This window comes from Simochromis diagramma, unplaced genomic scaffold (assembly GCF_900408965.1).
Source record: "Simochromis diagramma unplaced genomic scaffold, fSimDia1.1 OVJJ01000320.1, whole genome shotgun sequence".
Taxonomy (NCBI): domain Eukaryota; kingdom Metazoa; phylum Chordata; class Actinopteri; order Cichliformes; family Cichlidae; genus Simochromis; species Simochromis diagramma.
In genome coordinates this window covers 5,530,243-5,555,832 of record NW_024386773.1, presented here as the reverse complement: position 1 = coordinate 5,555,832, position 25,590 = coordinate 5,530,243, and the positions used below count along the sequence as shown (strand labels likewise).

The 25,590-nt window shown below is 40.5% G+C and overlaps 2 protein-coding genes across 5 annotated transcripts in view; one reads left to right on the top strand and one right to left on the bottom strand.

Moving 5' to 3' along the window:
- The window catches only part of LOC120716976 (centromere protein P), a 142,350-nt gene extending 141,404 nt beyond the window's left edge, over positions 1–946 (top strand). For all 4 annotated transcript variants that reach the window (XM_040004739.1, XM_040004748.1, XM_040004755.1 and 1 more), the window contains one exon: positions 364–946. In XM_040004739.1, coding sequence (XP_039860673.1) covers positions 364–494 — 131 coding nt within the window. In that variant the 3' untranslated portion in view covers positions 495–946. The remainder of the gene's footprint in view (positions 1–363) is intronic.
- ippk (inositol 1,3,4,5,6-pentakisphosphate 2-kinase) lies at positions 576–24,342 on the bottom strand. The gene is made up of 14 exons (XM_040004704.1): positions 24,083–24,342; positions 17,361–17,420; positions 15,137–15,232; positions 13,827–13,893; positions 13,602–13,720; positions 13,033–13,122; positions 10,234–10,292; positions 8,433–8,505; positions 7,755–7,907; positions 7,319–7,439; positions 6,194–6,329; positions 6,001–6,103; positions 4,979–5,070; positions 576–4,450 (listed from the first exon to the last, which is right to left on the bottom strand). Exons 1-14 carry the CDS (start codon positions 24,161–24,163, stop codon positions 4,234–4,236), a joined length of 1,467 nt encoding a protein of 488 aa, XP_039860638.1. The 5' UTR covers positions 24,164–24,342; the 3' UTR covers positions 576–4,233.
- Positions 24,343–25,590: the final 1,248 nt, after the last annotated feature.

The following is a 25,590-nucleotide window of genomic DNA, read 5'->3' as shown; positions in this document are numbered from 1 at the left end:
CCTGAGTGAGAAAATAACATAACGTCCACGCAGAAAATGTAACCCAGAGATAAGTTGCAAATCCAATGTCATGACTATTCTGCGCTCATTTACTGAAAAAAAAAAAAAATCCTCGTTCAGTGATTACACTTAATATTATTACTCAGTTTAATAAATAATTATTTTATGCACCACTCAAAATACACAGAAAACTGCAGTAAATCCTTCACTTTAGTTTGGTTAAGCAAAACTCATTTTATTCATCCGACAACTGATTTTTTCCACTGTGATATTTAACTTTACTCCCTCTGATTACCAAATCCTGCAGTTATTTCTGTCAGTTAAGCTCATAGTTTTGGTTTTGTGATCTTTGTGTTTCTGCAGCTCTCCAGCTGTTCCCTTCTCAGGCTGTAGGCGGTGCTGCTGAGGCCTTTGAGAGCCTGCTGAGGATTCTGGGACCTGAAGCTGCCCTGGAGTCCATCATCCAAGCAGTCAGCCTTTCACAGGAAACTTAAAACAGAAACACCTCCAATATAATATTTTTTTCTTTCTATTTTAGATTAATGTCACAGAAATGAAGGACGGCGAGAGTTTAGTCTCTTAGAAATCTTTATTTCAATAGAAAGAGCACGACTGTAACAGCAGAGCTCACGGGTCAAAATCTACAAAAATAAATAATTTAAATACAAAATGCCAGACAGCAGTGTCACCTTTTGTATTTCTGATAGTTTGTCTTCTCTCAGCTATTTACACAGTTATTACAAGTCTGTCGGTATCACAGTGCTGTGATATTTCTGCAGGCCAACGCTCAGACAGCAGCAGGGCTGCGGCTCACGGGTGAGACAAAGCGGTCTGGACACGGTTAGAAGGTTGTTGAAAGTATGATTTTTACTTCACACAGAGGCCATCGATAAATGCAACCTCGTTCAGTGGTTATAGTGTTAGTTCTCTTCTTTAAATCTTACAACAAAAATAAAAATTGGGCAGTTATGAAAAGCTGAAAGTTTGTAGACAAACTGCTGTCTGTTAACGCTTATTCACAGACGCAGCACTGAAGCTCGATCTTAAAACAAACATCAGTGGCTGCTAGAGGGGCGAGAAAGTCATCAGACAGGCACATGTAGTCGGGTCTTGATTAGTTTGGTCAACGGTTGTGATCCCAATTAATTTAACCTTCATGTGAGTGGAATTATTACTGGTGCCAAGTGTCTCCAACCACTTCACACTCGAGCTGAACTAAAGAGTGAAAAATGAGAACTTTGTAGTGAAAATGAATGCAGAGGGTAACAGTTTATTCCCGATTATCTTTTCTTCTGCATTAGATGGAAGCCCAAATTACTCGGCTCAGGTCTACTAGAAAGATCTGCCTGACATTCAGTTCTCGATCCTGTGGAGATGCAGAACTTGCTCTGCATCAATGGAAGAGGTATACATGTGTAGGTGTCCGGACACTCCTCGATCTCACCGCGCTCCGCTGCCCTGCCTGCCTGGGGCGTCTTCATTGCAACATTTAAAACGATCAGTGGTTGGTTCAGTTCACTGCTGTCCACTCTCCAACCTTCAACTTCTCCTCCTCCCAAAAATCCAGGTGTGTGTCAAAGGGAGCCGGACTTTGAATCCAGCTTAGTGTTTGGATTTAACAGAATTTCTGATAGGCGATGAGGAGGAATGGAGTGTGGAGGACTCTTAGTGTGATTCATTTTCAGACTGGCTGATGGAGGCATCTGAAGGTGGAGAGTGGAAGCAGGAAGTGAAGTCAAGTGTTACCAGTTTATCTGAAGCCTGTTGGCACTGCTGGAAAACCTGCAGCGCTCCTGAACACATCATTACTCAAACGTCACATGACCCTGTCGAGCTTCTTCAGGAGTTTGAGGTACTGAGAGTTCATGGCTGCGTCCATGGATCGCCGCCGCTTGAACGCAGCCTGTAACAGTTTACTTACATGCACCCCCCCCCTCAGCTTCCAGTCCTACCAGAACATTTAGGCACATGGATGCACACACAGACAACAAGAAGCCACTTATGGCACAAAAACCAGCAGCAGCAGCAGCATGAAGCTCAGCTTGTCAGAAGAGTAATTTTTATTATAATTATTATTATTACCCAGCAGCCTTTGCAACTTTCCCCTGCTTCACATTGAAACCCTGAACACCCCCTCTGTGCAGCCGAGAGGCCACACTGAGCTTCATTTGCAGACTATGCTGCAGAGTAACATGCAACGCCTTGGAAACACCACTAACAGCAGGGGTTCAATGACTGGGCACTAGTTTGTGGATGCTGGTTTACTTCATTATAATGGAAACTAATAATATTTTATTTATTAGTAAAGTTAAGGTAACATTTCTGCACACCAGCTGCATTTCTAGTCAAAAACAAAGAGCTGACATTGACAGGAAGTGCTCTGCACTTCACAACATGAAGGTATTTCATGCCAGCAAATTTTCTTTACATTAATGAGGTTCTGTCCTGGTCCTGCGGTAAATCTATAGTTATAGATGTATATGTCATTTTATTTATCACAGATAAATGACTGATTCTGAGTGTCTCTTTACTGAACTCAGGTATTGGATCAATACCTGCATGGCATGATATCAATATCCTAATTAAATGCACAGTGCATGCTTTCCTGGGTGGACAGACTTAAATGTTTGTCAAGTCTTTGATTTTTACTGAATTTCACTCAAACTACAGACTTTAAAGAGGGAAACATGCCACTCATAGAATCCTGAAACTGAGTATGGCAGAATTAAAGGTGGTGGTGATATAGAAATATAGTTTCTTTTTAGCATGTTAAAGCTTATTTTGGTGTAAAGCTGGAAAAGCAACAGACTGGTGACTGTACACATGCATGACTATGTGTTCAGAAGTATTATTGAGAAGCAAGACTCGCTTCAGCAAAGGAAAAGTAATCATTGTTTACTTTCTCTTTATGATCACATCATTGCTATAGTGAATGACTCATCTCATAAATTCAGCTTTCAGCTCAGTTAAATCGCAGCACTCAGAGTGAATGAAAGACATGCTGTGTGTATGATCACACGCATGATGATCATGCATCAGTGTCTCCATCCGATGACAGAAGAGTCTTGAGTCCACGTTACGAGGACGCTGAAGTTCGAGGTTTCTGTATTTCTACAGAGCAACAATTAGTTTGAATGTTAGAATGAGTGAAATGCAGCAGTAACCTGCTTTCATCTCTGATAAAGGCCCCGCTGTACCTCAAAGGGTCACTTTACCTGAGTACATCATGAAGCTCAGTGTTGCTGACACAGTCTCATCAGACTGTAGACTGAATCAGTTTTGCTAACTTTTTTCCATTTTCTCAGACACGATATTATTTTTAATCAAACAGTACCATCCAGACCTTTGTTTTACTCCTCTTATCCTGTATAAAAGGACCGACTGTGAGCATCAACAACACAACTTTACTGGAGTGGAGGCAGAAATGCAAGAGATCACCTCTCTGATAAATCTAGTTAAACTTTCACAAGAGGACACATGTACCAAAATTAGCACACATACTCTTGTGAGTCCATTTTTATGAAGCCAAATAACAATTTGAAAATGAAAGTGGCTCTAGAGTGACATGAACACAGCTTTTTGCTTGTATCCACTTTGAAAGGTTTGTGTTGCGGCTTGACCTTTCATATATTTAGCACATTAAACCAATGGGGGTTTGGGACAAACAGGGAGGCAGCGTTTTGCTTATGACCAAACACCACGCCACCTCTTTCAGCACGGAAGCAAAGCCTGCTCAGAATCAAACCTCAGACCAGTGACATTACACCAAAGCAAAGCAGAGATCCTCACCTCCTCTCTCTCTCTCTCAACATCAGAGGACAGCCACGCCCACGTTCATGAACTGACATCAGCCCAACAACCTGCTTCTCCATCACTTCCCCTCTTCTCTGCCTTCTGCAGCACTGCCACATGCGGCAATCTGGAGGTTAATTCTTAACTGTCACCATACGCTTTATTAAAGCAGGAGACGCTCTAATAAAGCATGACAGATGTTCGAATTCACCTCCCGATGGGGGCGATACAAATGCTCTTGTATCAGTAACACAAACACCTGGAAGTCACTCAAATATCTGGTTATTCAGAGGTGACCTCGTGCAGAGCAGCAACAGAAGTGCAGTGAGGAGCTGCAGCTCTGCGCTGAGGGTGGCCAAAATCCCACCAACACTGCGTCTCCTCTTCATCAGAGACATCAGGGCCGTAGTTATCCTCCTCTTCAGGACTCAGACTGGGCGCTCACATGGGGTGGAAGAGCAGCGTGCAGTCCTCCTTCTCTCTCACAGGGCCCTTTGGCAAGGCACCGCCAGTCCTCAGATAACAGGTGACGATTTTCTGGTCCAGGCGCAGCTGGCGGGGGATGCTGTCAAACGGCTTCGGATCCAAATCCAGGATGGAGGCTGAATAGGAGAAAGCAGGAGGTCTGAAGTCCCTGAGCTGCCTCTGACTGGAAAGACTGGAGGAGACAAGGAGGAGGAGGATTAGAAACAGAAAGACAAGCTGATGGCGCCACCTGCTGGACTCTCTAATACACAGTAGTGTTGATCTCAGTATTTTATTTTCACATCTGTAAATCAAAGGACAAACCTGTGAAGGAGCTTCCTACTCCAGACCTCTCTGTGCCGAAAACTCAACGATGCATTCAAGAGTCAATTTTCTTTTTTTGTTCATTACTAAATGAACAGTCTAATTAAAGCTGTCATTGGTTATTATTCATAGTTAAGTACTACAACTAAACCCTGATGTGAATCTGTGCACATGAACACCCTCAAATAAACAGAGCCATCAGCGATTCTTATAAAAGACACTTTATGCATTCCTAGTGCCAACAAATGCACAACATTTCCTCCAGCTGTTTGTTGTTGTTTTTTTTAATCTTTTCACATGTTTAACATGTTTTCTCACTGATGAGGAAACTCTCAATCCAAGCGTCACTGTTTCACCTACAGAAAAGATTTTTCCACTTGCACAGCTGAATTCTCACCTTTCATTGTCCTCTTCCTCCTCACTGCTGGGCACCAGGGCGACCATGATGGAGCAGTCCTTGGCTGTCATGGCCACACGGTACTGGTGCACCTACAATAGAAACACAGCAGGTAGAACTGTTAGAATATTGTTATGTAGGCAGGACTTTTGTTAAGTCAGGTAACACAGATTCACCGTCTTCAATGAAAGTGAAACTAATCACACAAAAGTAGGAACTCAATCCCCAGCATCCAGTTTTGTGCTGGGAAAAACTCTTCACAGCTGAATCGCTGTCGTGTTTCAGTAACCACATTCATGTGATGACACGCTTTATAAAACTTAACGACTAAAACCAGGGACACGCCTGCTACATTCATTATTTGTTTCGGTCATTTTATCTCTAAAGTCTAGTTCATACTCCAATATTACAATAACGAATATTTAAAACTAAACTGTGGGGAAAAACTATAGTGAACGTGGTGTTGGCATGCACGTCTCATTTCACTCAGCAAACATGTAGGTAAGTGTATTTCCATACTGTCATTTATCATGACATTTTTGCAGTGCTCTGGTGGGAGAAGCCAGAGACAATGATAGTGATGGTACTCTGCACTGAGTGATTAATGGAGCTGTAATGCAGTGTCACTTTGCACATGCACAGGAGGAGGTTTGGAAGCAAAGCTGACATTACTGAGACAACTTCTACTTCCAAAAGGTCAAAACAACACCTTGAGTACACAGAACGACTTGTTTCAGACACCTTTGAGCTCAGAGTCGTCGCAGATACATCTGCCTGAGTTTTCCTCTCACCGTGCAAAGACATGCGTGACTGTATATCAGCTGTAAGTGTGGCTGTTCGAGCTTGTAGTGGTCCCGTCTCCGCCTGATAGTCTGGCAAGATTAGGTTGTATATCACGTTTCTGCTCTCTGGTCCTTTCTACTTCTGTGTTTCATTTTCAGTAAAGCATTTTGGTGGCTGTTGTTGTTTTAATGTGAAACTGATGCAAACAGTGCACCAACACTCGTCTCCAGGGCTCTGACCTTTGCAACAGCGTATTCCACAGAGCCGTCGTCCTCTGCCGGACATTTCTGCAGCTTCTCCAAGAACGCTTCGTTGTACGGTCCTTCTATCTGAAGACGAGTCCTGGCATAAACAGGAAGTGATGTAAGAGACCAGGCAACCAAAATGTATTTTTCCCCAGTTTAAATTTTCCTTAAATAACAGGGGGGTTACCTCTCTTTGGGAAAGTCCTGCAGGTGTTGCTCCACCTGGCGGTAAAGAGGATAAAGTCCTTCGATGTCCAATGTGTCCAACATTTGCGTCTGAAGGATCCTGAACAAAACACTGTCGGTGGGTAAACCCCGAGAACCTGGAAACACAGACGTGTTCAGAGGAGGAAGGTCACAGTCTGTTCTCATCAGGTCTAATATCAGGGTTTATAAAATTTTAAGTCGCAGCATTAAAAAAAAAAAAAAAAAAAAAAAAAAAAACAAGCATGAGTCAGGTTTTTCTGTTTTGCACATTTACATAATCACATTCAGATGTCTGTGCCGAGAAAACAATCACTGCTTTCAGTCCAAAGGTTTCTGAAGGAGGCCGTCACAGCTGCACAACAGCACAATCTCGTAACACCGTATTACACCAGCTGTAATACTAAAAGTGCCAGTAATTTAATTTTGTTATTTTTGATAAATAGTTATTTGTCTTTTGATGAGTAATGTAGGGGCTGAACTGATATCAAAATGACTAATTTTGAATATTTGCTAATGTTGGTTAATGCAAATGTCAGCCTGCAGAGACAAACATGGAGGAGGAAAAGACGAGAAAAGAACTGAACATTTTAATCTGGAAAAAAAATAATTAATAATTTATACTCTAATGTGACACACACACACACACACACACACACACACACATTACGCAGATTTGGGGAGCAGATCAGGAGGAGTGGGCAGTAAAAACATGGCTTCAATTCCAAGCTGCTATAAGTTAGTCTTCTGTAAGGACTCAAACTGCAGCTGACAGCTGTTTGCAGTAACTACAAAACTCGATCTGGTGAAAATTTTCCTCACTAAAGTATTAAATTGCATCCTCGGAGTGTAGCTAAATTAAAATACAACAGGCTGCACTGCTAGCAAGGCCACAAGTTTGTGAAAGAAATGAGATGCAAACCAAAGCAGAACCAGAATTTAAATAGTAATTTAAAAAATAAAATAAAAATCAGGCATGTGATTAACACTGAAATGGTGGGACTGCTCCAGCTCTGTGGATGAAAACTAAAAAACTAGTGCTGATAATGTTGGACTACTTAAGATCAGTGAACCCGTCTGCACCCAAAAAGAAAAGAAAGGTCCTGACCATGGCGAATCCTCTCTTTGTTGAAGATGCTCGCCTCACAGAAACTCCGCCCCTCCGCTTGTCTGTCCGCCACCACACCGCCATCTCCTCCTCCACTGCTCAGCAGGGCATTCACCAGGACCTGCAGACAACGGGTGGGGGAGTCAGCATTTTAAAATCTCGAGGATGGGATTTATAAACTGTGTGTACTGTACATTAAAAAGAAAAATGCTCATACACAATAAATCTCCATACTGCTGAAAAATAAAGTTCGTTTTTTTTTAAGGCACACGCACAACAGCACAACCTTTTAAATTAAATCCTCCTTTAAAAGGTAAAAAGTTTCAGTTCTGTTCATGCTGAACTTTATGAATTCCTGCATACTATCCTGTTAGTCTGTATGTAATGAATAGTCCCAGTGTAAGACTGCAGCAGATGTATTCAGGTGTGCTTTTACCTGAATGAAGTCGTTCAGGACTGCTTTGCAGGTCACGTGACAGTTCATTCGATTGTTTGCGTGTAGGAAGTAAGGTCTGAGATGATGCAGCAGAGAGTTCATGTCCGGCGATTCGTCGCTGCCTTCCTTACTGCTGTAAATACACTGACCGCCCTGAAAACACACACACACACACACACACACACACACACACACACACACACACACACTTTACTGTGGCTGCTTAAGTGACCTCAGATGACACAGACCTGATACTGAGTGTCTGGTTTTCTTTATTTCAGACATTTTGAGGATGAGTTCATGAAAACGCGAGGCCAAAGTTTTAACCAGCGATGCTTGTGGTGCATTTAGAAGTTGGATTAGATCAAACTCTTTTTCTGTTACTGCATTTTGAGCCTTTTCCAATGACTTCACCTCCATCACACAATTGTTCTTAGAGAGGCGTGCCCTCAGCTTACATTTCCTGTTCGTTCACAGTGATGTGCTCCAGGTTTCTTTCACCTTTTGATCTCTCACAGTGAAAGAGTAACCACGCTCATCACAGCCAGCATAAATATTTAGAAAACAGGATATTATTTATGTTGAAATAGTTCCAAGGTGAAATTCCTAGAAGTAAAAACAAGGCCGCATAAAAACAAAGACTTCAAGTTAAACATGTATGAGTGTGACGGAACTCACCTTAAATACTTTGAAGTTGTTCTGAGGTTCTTCTATCAGGTGTTTGATGGCAAAATGCATTCTCTGTCTGTTCCTAAAACAAACAAAACAACAACAACAACACAGAAATAGAAGCTTTATTCTCAAGAGCTGGATCTGCAGTACGGAAAATAAACGTCTGCATGTTAGGAAGACGCTGAGGTGTTGGAGTTGGGTTAGCTCAAGTCGGTTCACTATTCCATTTAATTAATTAATTAATAAAAACACACTTGCTCTCTCATGTTATCCATAGTCACACCCACACAGAACAATCAGAGCAGTGTAGCCACAGTTATAAATGTTCAAAAACATTTGTCTTCCAGCAGCAGACATTTTCTTCTGTGAAGTGAATCAGTGACCTTTTTTTTTGCTGTTTTCGAGTAAGACCTTGTTTTAAAACCAGCCGCTCACCTGATGACAGGCCTCTTTAGGTTCAAAGAGACACTAGGAGTACTTCCCAAAGTCTGACCTGCACAGTGGTGCTGGTTACCACGATAAACATCTGTGAACCGAGTAAGTAAACTGAGCTTACTCTGCAATAACTTATCAGTAATATGGCCATTTAAGTTTCTTATTAACAAACTGCATGAATTAGTGCAACTTATAGTTTAGGTGTATGAGCAGAATTCATGTGAGGGGGCACAACAACTTTATTAGGCGACCTGATAGAGGCAAGTGTGGGCACCTCCATAAAAGCAGAGGTTTCATCACTTTCCTGGTCTGGAGCATTCAGGCTCCTGTTACAATCCACAATCTTCCAGGAGTGGATATCCCAGCAAAGTCACCGTAAGGTCAGAGTGTGCAGAACACCCGAGAGCTAATCTCAGACTCCACAGGCCTCACTTAGCACGCTAAATGTTGAAGTTCACGACTGCACAAGTAGAAAAGGATTCAACAAGTCGGCCTGTTTGGAGGCCTCTCAGGGAAGAAGCAGCTTCTCCCTTATTTACAACTTTTTCACTACAATTAATTATTTTTTTTTGTCCCTGACAAGTAATGATGATTTTAATCACAAAAATGACTCAATTACTGTTAATGTTGCTTGTTGTTCAAGCAATTCAGTTTAAAGTTTCTTTATCTTTATTTGTTTTTTTACTGCACAACAAATTAGGAGGTTACTCCCATGGTTTTAGCTTTTTTACCCTCCCATACCCACATTAAGGAAAATCAGCAGATTTGGCGTCAGGTCAGAGATGTAGAAAAATGTGAGAGGAAAACCACGTGTACTCTTAAATGTCAGGCCCATGTGTGTGACTAATGTTTAGACACTTCATCACACAGTAAACAGAGCAACACAAAGAATTTTCCATCCAAAGCCATCATCGTGCAAAGCCGGCATCATCAGCTGTCACGGGCCCACATTCCAACTCATCAAAATATCAGCCCATGTGTTCACCCTTCACTTCATAGCACACGAATTTCTGATAAAGGGCCTGATAAAGTCTTCGTAGCTGTGGCCAGATGTTTTCCATCCATCACGTCAGGAATATTAAACAAAGTGGGGACGCGAGCATCCAATCAGGAATGCCACAGTGTTATTCAGCCGCCCTTTCACACAGCTGCTCCAGACCACAACATGAGCGGCACAGATAACACACTTCAACAAACACCTCACAAACAGGACTGGCTGCACAGTGAATGCATTATTCCACTTCAACTGTGAGATAACCAAAGTATTTTTCCTTCACTTTGTGTTACTGCAATGTTTGAAGAAAACATTGAATGGCATTGAATAGTAAATGACACTCAAGGCAGCTGTGTCTTAAACGCCGCAGAGTCTCACCCTGAGAACAGGTCGAGTGGACAGTAAAAACTGCGTCTCTTCCACTTCCCGTTGGCCACCTGCAGACACAGAAGAGTGGAGAAATGTCAAACAGAGAGAAGCAACACAGAAACAGCAAACATCTGTCAGGTGCAGGTTTTCATGGGGCTAGACTAAATCTAGTCCTAAACTTTTGATGAGATCAACCTTCAGATTTTTATTAACATGCGTTTTAAAAGTTAGTGAGCGGTTTTGTTCTCGTTTTTGTTTTTTTTTTGCTGTTTTGTCATTTGAAGGATGCTCTTTAATGGTGGTCTTTGTAAATTTGTTCTGAAGTGTGCAATATGAACTGCCACCGTTCTTTGTTCTGCCGGTTCCGTTTCTCTTCTAAGACGGCGTGATTGACACCCCTGCTTTAAAAACAGGCCTCTCGCCATTTAGCAATTTAGAGCAGAGACTCTTTTCAAGAATCTAATGATCCAGAAAGGCCCAACTTTGGGAGAGAGGATGGGACCTGGGATAGATAAAATTCCTTCTCGTCTTGTAGACCGGAGGTAAAAGGAAGCAGTTAACCGTTACAAAGACGGTGACGGGTCGTACAAAAGTAAAAGAGCATGAATACATCATGTCAGTGCTGAGTGGCAACATTCAGCGATCATCTGTTTTCTTCAGTATCTTGCTGGCTGCTGGTAACCACTGAGAGGAGGGACGGACTTAATTTCTATTGTTTGCCTTTTAGAAAGATGTAGACTACCAGAAACCCGTTCCCCAGCACCTCATGGCACTTCCTGTATCCATGTGCTTCAGTAGTAACACTTTGAAAGTGATATGGGGTAGCTTGGAATAACAGGCCTTTGTAAGTGAACAACAGACTGATTGACCGCCAAACAAAGAACAGAATACAAAATCATTAGTCACAAGTGAGAAACAGGACTGAAATCTTCATAATCAATAACTGACCCCAAAGAGAAAACTGAACAGTTTTATAGAGCTTAAAAGGACCGAGTTACTCTATACTTCAAAGTGAGCTCGCATTTTAATTCTAAGAAAACTAAAAATCTATTTTAAAACTTGCTTTTCTCAGTATCTGTAGACCTCAGTGTGTGCTACCTTTATCACTCTATGCTGAAACAGAACAGAGGTTTCTTGCACAACGTGACCCACTTCAAAAATGCACAGGGGGGAAAATAAACTGATCAGGTGAAAACCTCCAGCAGCACTTCAGAGGATGCAGAAAACCTTTAACGGCTGAGTGACGCATTTCAGCTTGTGAGCTGCAAATACAGGTGCTGCTGGAGTTTTGACCTCTTCAGAGCGGAGACACGTGTGGCCGACTGTGGCTGCAGTAGACACGGTCCATTTTTAAAACACTCCGTTTCACTTCAGCACTTCGTAGGTTATAACTTTGTCTTCTCTGCAGTTGCCTGACAGACCGACAGCAGCACAAGTAACAGTGACCCACAGACTGTTTGGACAGGATATTCTGTACACTTCCTCCATCGACAACAAGCACCATCTGCAATCCTCTTCCCCAGCTCGAGCTCAAAACAAGCATTAGACTTTAGGTGTGCCCATCCAGGCCACGATCAATCAGGGCTTTTGTGCATCTGAACAGCAGAAGATAACAGACCTTTATTTGGAGCAGCTTTCATTCTTTACTCCCTCTGTTTGATCATGTGATCATCTAACAAAGGCTCACATTTTCAGTGTTTTTTTGTTTTTTTTTAAACAAGTTACTGCCTTCAGCTGATTACTTCACTGCAGCTACAGACACAAATCAGATGGATGAAAAAGGTCGTTTGAGGATCTGCACACAGTCGCTTTATTTATAAGTGGAGCCACGCACACACATGAAAATACTACACACACTGTTCTGAAGGCATCAAAGCTTCACTTATCCAACGGGAAGTTTGACAAAACATGACATGAACAAGTTAACTGAACACAAAAAAACCTGCTCAGGCAGGTTTACCTTTTTAGGATGAGCTACCTGAGCGTTCAGCTCACAGGAATTACTTATACATACAATCATCTCATAGAGCTGATCGATTTTGGCAATGATCACAATTATTTTAAACAATAACTCAGGGTGCAGTATGTTTTTGTTTTATTTCCTGACTCCCTGACTTCACCTAAACTCAGGCTGAGCTAACCTGATACTCACACAGATCCAGCCCACTTTAGTTTTTTTTTTTAAACTGAATACTGGTTTTCATTTAAGGAAATAGGACATCCAACTTTGTGCAGTCAGTAAGTTTTTTAGGGATTTGAATTTAATGCTGTCTGAACCAGAGACAGAGAGGAGAAATAACAGCAACACAACATTTTCTGTTTTACAAACCCAGAGTCGCCTGTACCAGCAGCTACAACCATATGTGCACTTTTATATGCAACACACATACATGTTATAGTTTGTGCTGTTGTTTGACACTTTCTGTGCAATAGTGTACGGCTGCTGATGCACTTGCACCCTCATTAGTTATTCTTTTATAACAATTATCCTCCAGTATTTTAAAATGTCTTATCATTTTAAATGTTTTTCAGTGTCACACCCATTATGAGGTTAGCATAGCTGCAATTTCATTGTGTTTGCATGATGGGAGGAAAAGTCCTGAGTCTACAACACTGACTCATTATGGAGTGAAGAGCCTCGTGGGCTGTAATAAAGAACGACAGGCTGAGGTGGAAAAAAACATGGTAATGTTTAGTAAAGAGGGCATTAGATTCTTGTACTTCTGATTTCAGCCCATAAACATCCATTAAAATATGCCTGATTTCCCATCATGCTGTTCTGTAGCTGTGCTGTGTCTTTGTACTTACCTTGTAGTGTTGGTGCATGCAGTAGCGACACACTTTGGTCTTGATGTCTTTGCTGACATGTTTGGGGGATGGCAGGAAACCACATTTAGGCTGAAAACACAAAACATCAGCTGAGTGAGAGACACACACACTCATACTCACCCTCATGTGACTTTAGTCCGATCACTGTGTGTGTGACAATGGTGTAGGTCCTGGCCACGAGATTTCTATCTCTATGGCTGAACATCACTTTTATTACTGAGCTTCAACTGAAATTAGCAACAAGCCAAATCTAATTAACTTTATTATTTTCAGGAAGAAATATCTGGAGGGGCATTAGTTACAACAATGAATGTGAGTTACTTAACAAAAGTCTGTGTGTTGCCCTGTTATTCCTGGACATGTAATAAACAAAATATCTAAAAAAAAAAAAATGTTCAATACAAGTTTCAATAACAATCCAGGATTTTCTTTTGCAGTAAAGGACAAAAAGTCTTTGATGTGTGACCTTTATTGTTTGAAGGAAAACCCCTGACCATGTACAAAGGGACAAAGTTGGCTTAGACTACCACAAGTGTGTGTGTGTTTACCTTGATCTCGATGCAGAGTGGGGGAGTGTGTGTCGGCTGGTGGAGGGCTGGAGACGTCAGGTTGGGCAGACAGAGCGCACACCCACTGTAGATGTCCATCACCTTATCACAGCGCCACACTGACGCACACAGAAAGACAGAGCGTTTGTTTAATCTGACTGCAGCTCATTCTGCCGTTACAGAACTACCACAAGTCGAAACAAGCGATAAACATTTCAGTCTCACCTGGACGTTGATGTTGGACTTTGATTGATAACTGTCGCACAAACTCGAGAGGCAGTTTAACCACTTCCTGTATGGAAAATAAAGCATCTGTTAAGCTGCTGCGACATCTATGTAAAGCACCGCTAACTCCAGGCAGCGTGCTTATCTTAAGTTCATCATGGAAGCGATAGCATGCAGAGCAGGCTGGTGTCACAAAGTCAATGTCGAACATTTACATAAACACCCTAATAAAAATCCTTCCTATAATACACAACCGAAGAATCATACAAAACACTGCTTTAACATGTTTTAATAACCATCACATGTGAGGAACGGCATGAATTTGCACACTACTATAAATGTAAGAAGGACAAATTCCGCTTTTACATGTAAAGTTAAGCATCATCTGACCGGGGAATGATGCTCATGTGGTATAAGCCCTCCAGACCTCAACACTGTGACTCATTGTTTTTTGGAATATCTGATTTATGATGCAGCTCAGAATAGATCAAACGGGAGAAACAGTCCACTTAAAAATAAATAAAGCAACCTTAGGCATCGTTTCTGTTTGGAAAATTGTTATCTCATGATTTCTGAATGTTCTGATAGTCTTGTCTTTAGGAGTCACAGTTGCTTTAGCAAAGATATGTCATTGCTATAAATGAGACATCTACTTCTTTACAGTGTTGCATTACTTTATATTTAGGAAGTATTAAAGGCCACTAATAACTGAAATTGCCGCTCTCATGAACGGCTAAAGTGACTTCACAATCACAGATGCGAGCCGTGCTTTGGTCTCTCTTCTGAACAAAAGATGGATCAAGTCTCATTAATTAGTAATGTCTCCACAAGTGTAAAATGGTAATCACTACAACATATCACCTGACACCCGCAGCACACTCCAAACATCTCAAGATAAATAATTCTGGTAGAGCACCTGACACGGGTCTAGGGATGGTCGTGATTTTCAAAGAGTCGTTCAGGAATAACAATGCATTCACATTTTCATTAACACACTCCAATTTACAAACACGGGCAAGCAAACCAGTGCTATAACTTATAGGATATATATAATGAATCACAAGGGCCTGGATCACCGAGGGGATGCTCTAACATTGAGCCAGCAGATGAAGACAAGCGGCAGCACAGCCATACTGGATGTTCTCCTCTAAAGTTTATTACAACAAGTAAAAGGAAAAAGGCAACATATTTTAACGAGGACATCCACTGATCCTGAAACCCTCTGTGATCCAGGTCCTTCGCCATCGTCAGTGATGCAAAGCTAAATCAGTCCAGTGTTCCTGAAAGTAAAAGACTCGACCCCATCTTACCCCGCTGTGGATAAACTTCTCCCCAAGCAGGCTGCTCATCACGTTGGAGCTAAAGTCAACAATGTTCTGGATCTGCCTGTAAGCCTGCTCTGCTGTCTGGGGGACAAACACACACAAAGACAGGCAGGTAAACACACACACACACACACACACAAACCAGCAGGTAATATCATGTTAGTTAAAGCCAAATTTTAACAGCAAAGGAGAGATATTTAATCGCTTCCCGAGTGTCACGGAATCAGATATGATTATAATGAATCTGTTAGTCAAACAGATGTGCTGCTGTTCAGTGATGTATTTTCCTCCAACTTACACAAACAGCTGGGAAGTGTGAGCTTTGTAGAGAGGATTAAAGGTAGAACTCTCTACAAAACCAGCCACACCCATGATAAACACTGACTGAAGGTGCAGCATGAAATGGAGAAGTCTGTGCAGAAAAATCATCTGACAACAGGAACAGGATGCAAGATTTAAAAGAAAAGAAATTTTGTTAAATTACCAGCTGGTTAATCAGCTTTGAGCTCATGCATATGAAAGAGGAAGTTTCTAAAATAAACCAAGTCTGTGATTAAAAAAAGAAAAATAAATTAACTCCAGAACCAGCAGTAATGTGAAACCTGAACTCCACCAACCAGTACTGGAATCTCTGGGATTTTAACACCCATATACCTACATGTTTTCATACAGTTTTTTTTTCCTAAAAGCTAAATGGTTCAGTTAGCAGAAACCCACCATACTAAAAAAATAAATGCATGAACTAGTTTTTCAGAACTGTGGTAAATCGGGAAGTGTTATCCAGGTTGTGGTGAGCAAGGGGTGGATCTAACTGTGACAGGGCACGCTCATATGGTAGCACCTTAAAAGATGAACACCATTCTGTTTATTAACAAGACTTAAAGCTGACATATGAGTTAAAGGAATGCAAGCTTAAGCTGCTTGTACCATTTATTTTACTTTTTGAACCCTATTTAAAGTCTGTGGTATGACTCATGACTTAGACGTTGGAAACAGTCAGTCCTGACATTCTATCTGATGGAATGAAATAAATTTGAATTTTGGGCGTGGGTGCGGGGCCACACTTTGGTTTGCATTTGAATCTTTAATCTGACAAAGATGTAAACAACTACAATCTCCATGTAAATGAAGGCTGTGAGGCAGACTTCAGTCAGCCAACAGGTGCGAACAGCCTCATTTACTCTGTCCATCAGCTGTCAGCTCATGATTAGCTTCGTGAGCTGACATAAAAAAATAATAATAATTAAAAAAAAAAAAAAAAAACCAGACACTGGTTAGTTTGATATTTTTCAGACAAGAACCCCAAGAAAAGCAGAAAATGTGAAATACTATTTCTACTTAAAAAAAAAAACCAAAAAAAAAAACCAACTTGAGGTGAACTGTTCACCGCATGAGGTTTAAGTAGAGCTGAGTCAAGTTAAGCCCGATGTGCAAAAAGCCGTGTTGATAACAGTAAACTGTTTTCATTGCTTCAGGTTGTAAGTTCTCTGACAGCAGATATAACATACTAAGTGCTTACACCAGTGTGCCAATCAGTGCTGAACTCCTTAAACTGAAGACAACAGACCCAAATTTCATCCATTGCCCTCCCTCAAATCAGTTTCAGGAATTAACAAAGGTCAGAATTATCAGCAGTAGATTGTGATCCATGCCAACTTTTTTAATATATTGATTTCCCCAGAAATGGCTGCACTGATCCATCATCAACTCAATGGTGGGAGGGGAAGGGGGGTATTTCTGTCTGCTAGTTTGACATTACACTGGAGATTCATGCGACAGTGTTTGCAGAGACGCTTGTTTGTCTCCAACTATTTTCCACTTGGTGTTTGCACTCGTCAGTGAAAGATGACACTGTTGCAAAGAAGACATGACGAAGACTCAAGGAGATGCTGATGAGACATTTTACACATACAAACCAGACTGAACAAGTTAGTACAGCTTTAAAGGGCATGCATAAAGTCAAGAACCAGTAGATTGTTAGGATTTAACAACATTTTAGCTGTTGCACTAACATAAATGCACTTATGTTCAATAGTTAGAGACTAAATAAATCCCTCACTGTATGCAATGGAAGCTCGGTGAAAGGTATAGCCTACATTCTTTCTCTTAATGCAAGGGGAAGGAAATAAACTCAACAGTATGCATGTTTCTCTGGCTCTCAAAAGTGTAGGCTCAGGCCCTCCAACCCTTCAGCGAACAGACTCATTACCTGTGGAGGGTTTTCAGAGTCCTCTGCTGGATACTTGAGTAGGCGCAGAACTCTGGGATGCTGCAAAAGACATCAAAAGCATCAATTAAGCTCATTTTTGGAAAGAAGACAAAAAAAAAAAAAGGACACATCTGGACACACATCTGAAATACTGAACCCAGTCAGTGCAAGTCACAAGAGTCCTTAAGAACATCAAGTCCAGAGTGTGTTTGGGAACAAAACACACGAGTGGTATAATTAATGCTAAAGACTGCAGTAGGCATCCAAATATCTGCATCGGAGTGCAAGTTCAGACTTGTGTTACTGTGCACAAAAACATTCAAACACTCAGTCAGTGAAGCCCATTCACACGCCTTTCTGTCTCTGACAGAAAACACAGAGACTTTAGTTCTGATCGTCAACATGCTCACAAAAAAAAGTTACAGAGCAGACAATGCATTTTACTGCACTGTGAATGTTGTACAAACTAAATAATAATAAAAACAATATATAAAATAATCAACATTTATTGTTTATTATTAATTAAATATTATATTTTTAATGAAGTAATTCAATAACCAGGGTCAAATTTTTTTTTTTTAAGTTAAATGTCCACAGATGCAATGTTATTAAGACTTTTCACACGTTGTAACACCGCCCTGAACTTTTTCTAGAAATTGCCCACGACACCCACATGTTCACTCCCTGCACACTCTACCCACACGTTACCAGCGCTTAAACCACATAGAGCCTTTTCAGTAGTGCAAATGCACCTGCTGTGTGCTACACGTGGGAAAGAAATTAATAAAAGCAACTGGCCTCGTAGTTCACGTGTAAAAAAAACATCGTTAGAACTTAAAAATGTAGCTTTGCAACCATAAGACCACAACAGCTTCTTCCCCACACGTCAGCTCCTAACTGCTCCTGAACTGGTTAAACTCAGGATGAACATACAACAGGAAACTGTACCCTCAAACACACAATAATAACATGGACTGAACCACCACTCACAACCACCAGCACTTTATATAGCCTCTGTAGAAACTATCTACACCCTCACTTATCTTAACTGCACTACTGTATAGCTCTGTGTAAATAATCATTCTGTACATTCGATAATCTTTAATCCTACAACTGTTTACAACTTGCATAGTTCCCATTTCTGTATAGCTGTATATCTCAGATTCTGTAAAGTTACTTATTTCATATTCTGTATAGTTTTTCATATTTATATCCTGTTCATATCCTGTTCATAGCTTGTACTCACTACAGCCTGTACATACTTATAGTTATAGAATATTCACAACATACTTCATACCGTGTACATTATAACATTCCATAATAGACCCATTTCTGTAATATACTCACATATCTATATTATTGCTAATATATATTGTAATATATCTATATCACTAAAGCACTTCTGGATGGATGCAAACTGCATTTCGTTGCCCTGTACCTGTGCATGTGCAATGACAATAAAGTTGAATTCTATTCTATTCTATTCTATGTAAAGGCTGCTTCTTTTATCTAACTCCTTTGAAGCCACGCTAATAAGTCTGAGCTCTTTGTTTTCCAAACACAGTCCCAGAACAGTTTGTGAAACGATCATAACTTAATTTACTCAGTTGTGTTAGCGGAGAGAAATTTCCCACCCTTACTTAGATGTAGTGATTTTGGGCCCATTTTCCATTTTTAGAGAGTTAAATAAAACAGAATTATATTTAGAGGGGAGCAGGACTTGGATGTGTGGATCATTGGGGCGCTTACACCACAGTCAAAGGACAGGGGGCAATCGTGGCTCAAGAGTTAGGAGTTCGCCTTGTAATCGGAAGGTTGCCGGTTCGAACCCCGGCTTGGACATTCTCGGTCGTTGTGTCCTTGGGCAAGACACTTCACCCATTGCCTACTGGTGGTGGTCAGTGTTCGGCAGCCTCGCCTCTGTCAGTGTGAAGGGGTGGATGACTGAATGTGTAAAGCGCTTGGGGACTAGTAAAGCGCTATATAAATACAGGCCATTTACCATTTACACATATGCACACTTCATTATTAATTCACTATCACTGATTTACATGGGCCCTTTTCAGTTCAGTTTTCTTAGTTCCAACAATGACGCATTCCCGACACACACACAAAAAAATTTTATCTCAAAAACTCATGAAAAGCACGTCCTATTACAGATTACTTTAATTTTTTATATTTCATTTGACTTCTTGTTTTCAGTTTAGTTCTAGTTAGTTTCCAGAGTGGTTTCCAGAGTGGGTTTCCTCCTTTCAGTTTACTTTTTATCAGTTTGTGTGTTAGTTGAGGTAAACATCAGCACAGCTTGACAATAATACTGAACAACAGCAGTTCCCTCACAGTCTTATAGATCAAAACTCCATACGTCAATGTCCATCACAGCCTCACCAGGCAAGCTGTGATTTTAACAGACTAAAAGAAATTTAAAAAAAAGACTAAAACTACGTAGATTTCTGCTTTTATTTTGAGTTAAGTAGTTTTCCACTTCAGTCAGGTTTGGTCCAAACTTTGACTGGGTCTGCAGCACCTTGACATTTTATTTATTTATTTATTTTTAAAGATATGGTCATATGTAATTGATTCATTTATCTTCAGCACATGGCTTCTTCTAAGCAGTAAGGGTATGCTTAGTTTTTCAGTCCTGTTAAAACTTGTCCACATGACTGAAAATGCCAAGAACAAATCCAGCTGGTTTTGTCTGGTCCCATACTGTCATTACAGAAACTAGGAGTCCTGTGTCTGTGAGGTTTATAATTCAGATCACTTAATACTCTTTGCAGAAGTTCAGGCAAATCCAAAGTGTGTCTGCCTCTTACCAATATAAGCAAACGGGTATGCTGTGTCATTCCTGCCTAAGTACATTTTACTCACTCATGCTCAATGGCGGGCCATCATGCAAGAAAAGAGCATGATGAAAACTCTTGAGATATACATCTGTGCCACTACAGGCAACAATCTTTTTTGTTATTATCATCACTGTAATCTAATTAATGACTGGGACTGACTGATGGTAGTTTGGGATATGCAAATTGTAAAATCTTATTTCCCAAAGGTTCGCTACAGCAGATGAGCTAGCACAGATTTTATACCAGATGCACTTCTTATATAACCTTCTCATTTTTCCGAGCTCAGGAACGGCACTAGGAGTGGACTAGCTTGTGGCTCGCTAAGGCTAGGTTTGTGTGTCCTCCAGGTCATGAAGAAAAGGGTTTTTGCATATTAGGTGAATCTGTTAACCACTATGCCACAGACCAATTTTAAAAATTACAACCAGCTAATGTTTTACCATTTTGTTTTGTTTTTTTTCTTATCTTCTTTGAAAAATATAACAACTTTTCACTCATCATGGCAATATATTTGAGTATTCAACATAAAAATGATGTGACGATCGATAGATAGATAGATCGATAGATGCCACAGTTCAAAATAACAAGGTCTATGTAGATAAAAGTGCACAAAAAGCTGTGAATAATAACTGTTATCCATTATACGGTCATGTCAGGCACAGAGCTCTAGCTGTGAGCACAGAAGCCCCACCATCCTGTTTCTCCACCCTTCTGTTTGTGTGGGGTAGCCAATAAGAGTAAAGGGAGAGGAGCTAAAACAACTATTTTGAGACAGTGCATGAACTGAGAGTCTGCGCCAAGGCCCCCACTGAAGATAAAATAAGGACCGTTTTAAACTGTGAATCATGCAAAACTGCTCTAGCAGAGCCCAAGTATTAAAATATTACATGATGGATATATATTGTTTAACTTCTTTGATCTGCCAAGTATTTAAATTCCTGGATCAACCAAAAACAGGCACCTTCATCTGGTTTTGGTGTAAAAGTTTAAAAAATATTTCTCAGATTTTATCCATATGACTTAGGGCTGTTCGATATAACGATATATATCGGATGGCGATATAAAAACATCTATCGTTTCATTTTAAGCTATGGTTTGTTTCGTGGTGTCGCAAAATAAACTGTTTAAGGGCAATATTTTTTCATGGTTTTGATGGTCACTGCAGTGGCTATATTAATTTCTTAAAGTTCTCTCTTTCTCTTATATTTTATATAACCACACTATGGAGGGACAAGCACCTGTTTTTATGCGTTGTGGTTAGCAACAACACCATCGCGTGTTTGTTTGTTTATGTTCCACATAAAGCTTTCACAATAAAGCTCAAGATCCTGTTGAGACTTTTCAAAATAAACGGAATCACGTGAAAGAGCAGATTATTTACGGATGAGAATTAAAAAAAAAAAAAAAAAAAAAAAAAAAAAAGAGCTGCCAGGTGCTAAAAAAAAATAAACCTTAGACTCAAACGTTAGAACAGGCTTTTCCCCGCAGCACGCCTAATAAATACTCACAAAGAAAACGGCGGCCGTTACAACTTATGTCTAAAAATGTATAGTTTCATGCATCGGTTAAAACACTGGAGTCCAGCTACATGAAGCGCAGCTGGAAACACTTCCCGCAAGACGAGCTGCCCGAGATTCACAGAATTTACAGAAAATGTTACATTTTTGTGATTTATATCGTTATCAGGACGATAGAATTCTTATATTGGGATATGAGATTTTGGTCATATCGCACAGCCCTAATATGACTCATTTCTGTCTATTGCTATTTCTCTTTAAGCAACTCTCTGTGGAATTACCATTTGGTGACACTTGACTGTAGGAATGCAAAACTCATCATGTGGAAAGCATATTTATGCGGTGAACATCTCTAATTTAGATTTATCTTTCAAATTTGTTTGAGCCCACATCCATCCTATTACTTAATGCTTATCCAACAGAGGGTCACAGGAGGGCTGAAGCCCATCCCAGCTGTCACAGGGCGAGAGGCAACAAACACAAGCATATCTTTGGATTGTAGGAGGAACTAGACCGAGAAGAGGAAACATACCGGTACATGAAAATGAAAACATGCAAAGGCCCCAGCTGCCCTGGAGATTCAAACCAGGAAACTTAATGCTATGAGACAACAACCACTGTACCCAACCTGTTTCAACCAACATCTCTGGTAAAATGGGGTATAAACAGAAATCAAAGGTAATATCTAAAAATTGAGAATAAAACCAGCATTTCCCTCTTTAAATTAAAAGACATGTCAGAGAAATATTGCATATTTATTTCTATACATCTAATAATGATCTACTATACATCTAATTTACACCAAAGGAAAATCATCAGAACTACGATAACATCTACAGATATTCAAATTAATACTTCTGGTTAAATGCCACAAAATGTTCACTTGAACGTTTTGCTTGTTTTACATCCGAAGTGCCAAACAAAGCTTCAGTTTAGAACTTTTAATTTCTTCATTGAGTTTAAAGAATCTGTAATGGTGGGGGAAAAGTCACTGGATTTCATAAGGTGGAGCACCCAGCGCCAGCTTAGGCATTACACACAGGCCTCAGGGGTCTGGGGCAATAAACTCACTGTGCCCCCTCAGCTGTCTGTGCCAACACATTTATCAGCTAATTTACTATACCAAATTTAACATTAATTTATATACTCTGGTACTGAATAACTTAAACACCCATACCCCCAATAAGTTAATAATTAAACTGAGCTCACACTGTATTATGTTTGCAGTCGTTTAGTGCTTCTGGAGCCATCATGCCACACAGCATGACTGAGGAGGACTTTGGGAAGTTCTCATGTCTCTTTGAAGCTGAAAATAGTTTCTGCAGCTAGTTTAAAGCTAAAAAGTTGCAAAACAAATGGAAAAGTGTTGAGGATACGGTGTGCTCACAGTCTGCTCTAGTATGTTGTGAGTTCATTGATCTAATTCTGCACCTGGAGAAAATGTTTCTCTTGTCTGCTTTTATTATTTATGTTTTTATTAACTGTATTATGCGTATATAATTTCAATACATTTTTTGCAGGGTGAATAGCAAAGTTACTTGAGCCCAGTGGCCTCCTGTCAAAGTTGATTGCCCGTTTAGCTAATATAATGTACAGTCGATCCTACCCAACCCTAAATTTGCAAAACAAAAACCTGAACAACAAGTGCCAGCGGTTTTATTAGGAATCCTTCAATGTAAATGTTTTGTCTAGGAGGTTACAACATCCTCGATCTGATTCATGCTTACAAGATTTCACAGATTGCTCAACGGCAACACGATCAGGTCAGTGCCTTCAAGGAGACTTCCCCGGGGAGGGGGGTGAAGGCACGTCAGTGAACGCTCCACTCTGTCCAGGTGAGTAAGGACGGATTAACCTGTGTGGAAGTGACCTGAGCAGACACTGCGTCGGGCAGCAATCCAGAAAAGTATCTCTCTTCTCTGCGTATCTCTCCTTCCAGCTGCTGGAAAGAAAGATGGGAGAGATGCTAACGGCTAAATTAGCTCCCGAGCACCCCGAGGATTTTACATTTTAACTACAATCGCCAATCAGTCAACCACACACTGTGTCCGGGCATTCTTCTATACGTAGTTTGTAAGCATTAGCCTCGCTGCTGTTTGACAGTTTTTCACTGACTGCCTCAACAACTAGCTGGTGCTAGCTAGCAAGCCGGCTCAGCTAGCAAACACAGGCTAACGATGTACCGAAAATAAACAAAATCCTACAAGGTGACATTTCGCCTGCCCTTATCGTTTTTCTCCAAACAAACTTTCTGGTAGAAACAATCCCGACCCGAGGCACATTTTGCCCACGAAAAGCACGAGGCGAAAAGGCTTTAGTAGAACCTGAAGCTAGTCTAGTGTTGTGCTAGCTGACTCACCTGTACGTGTGAGACCACCAGGCTCTTGTTTCCTTCTCCGTGGTACTTCCAGTCGTTTTCGTCCATTTTGTCCAGTTCCATTACACCAGAGACCAGCAAGTGCGCTCCCGTCAACGGCCAGAAAGTGACACACAACGACACGGCAACATACAAGAACTGTAGATCCACTACTGACTGCAAGCAGTAATTTAAGGAGACTACAACACAACTGACGGACTACCCTTGCTGCTGCCCGGCCCCGGCGACTTTGTCACCGCCCACATTACCACTTCCGGTCTGACTTCAAAATAAAACTCCTGAAAAGAGTCAAACGCAATAATGACCGAGGAACTGATGAATGAAGAAAATGACAAAATGACAGATAAAGGAGGACGGATGGAGGACAGTTGGTGAATAAGGAAGTACAGAGGATTAGTAAAGGAGGAAGAGGATGACAACAGTTGATCCAAGTAACCATATCTGTGGTGGTATGGAGATGTCTGAAAGAGTGGGCAGTGGAGTTTTTGACCAGTGTTTAACACAGTATTAGAGAGTAAGACGATGCCTGTGGAATAGAGAAGTATTCTGGTCTTCAAATATACTCTCTTTGTTTTATAAAGTTTTCCTAAAGCAAAAAAAAAAAAAAAAAAGTTGAGTTACATGCTTTTATTTGTAGCTTTCTTCAGTTTTTATTCTTGCTAATTTTGCCCAACTTCACTTTCTTTACGCACATTGACAAGCCGCTCCCTGTTGGCTGTACTCCCATGTCCCGCCTGTTCCACTGTGATTGGTCAGAGGGTTGGACAGATGGGCTCAAGGACTGTAAAGACGCCAGTGTTGTTTCTGACAACATTACACGTGAAATAGAGGATAAGAAATGGAAAAACACTGTAAATCGTGTGATTCATCAGTAGTACCTGCATGTATCTCAGAAAAGGTTTTCAAATTTAAAATGCATTTCAGTGTTAAGCAGTGCATTAGCAATGAATACATTTATTTGACATACAATTTGAAATTAAGCATCAGAAATTATTTTTACCTCCACCAAGACAGCTACTTGTTTAGTTTGTCTTTTTATCTTCTGATAAGGAGGTTACTTTTCTGGTAGTGTGTGTGTGTTCATTCTGATTGTAAACTTTGTAGGAGTATTAGAGTGGGGTCACCTTAATAATACATTTAAATTTGGCTTAACATCCACCAAAGTCTTTGAGGTCAGCTTAATGATTTATTGGTTGAAAACTGACAACAAGCCCTATAACATTGCCCTCTGACCTCTTCTTCAAGTTCAATACATTGATCTGAAGGTCAAAAGGCATTATATCTTTATAGAACATATTCTCAAGAGAATAAGGTGCCTAGTTAGAAAAGCACTGTAATATAAAATGACATAGCTGAAGTTCAATTTATTCTTGTTCAATTACTTACAAACACATGGCCTACTCCTACAAAGTGTTTCTTTAATTAAAGTAAACATCTGTCGTGGTACTCTTATCTGATTTTTACTGCACTACAAACTTCGTAAAGTATGT

What these genes read in the sequence shown, in the direction of transcription:
- ippk (XM_040004704.1), bottom strand. Translation starts at nt 24,163, where the DNA reads ATGGAACTGGACAAAATGGACGAAAACGACTGGAAGTACCACGGAGAA. An exon ending in TCCTGAACGACTTCATTCAG is followed by an intron (nt 7,440 to 7,754) that starts GTAAAAGCACAC and finishes CGTTGTCTGCAG; the next exon opens with GTCCTGGTGAATGCCCTGCT. An exon ending in TGGAATACGCTGTTGCAAAG is followed by an intron (nt 5,071 to 6,000) that starts GTCAGAGCCCTG and finishes TTTCTATTGTAG; the next exon opens with GTGCACCAGTACCGTGTGGC.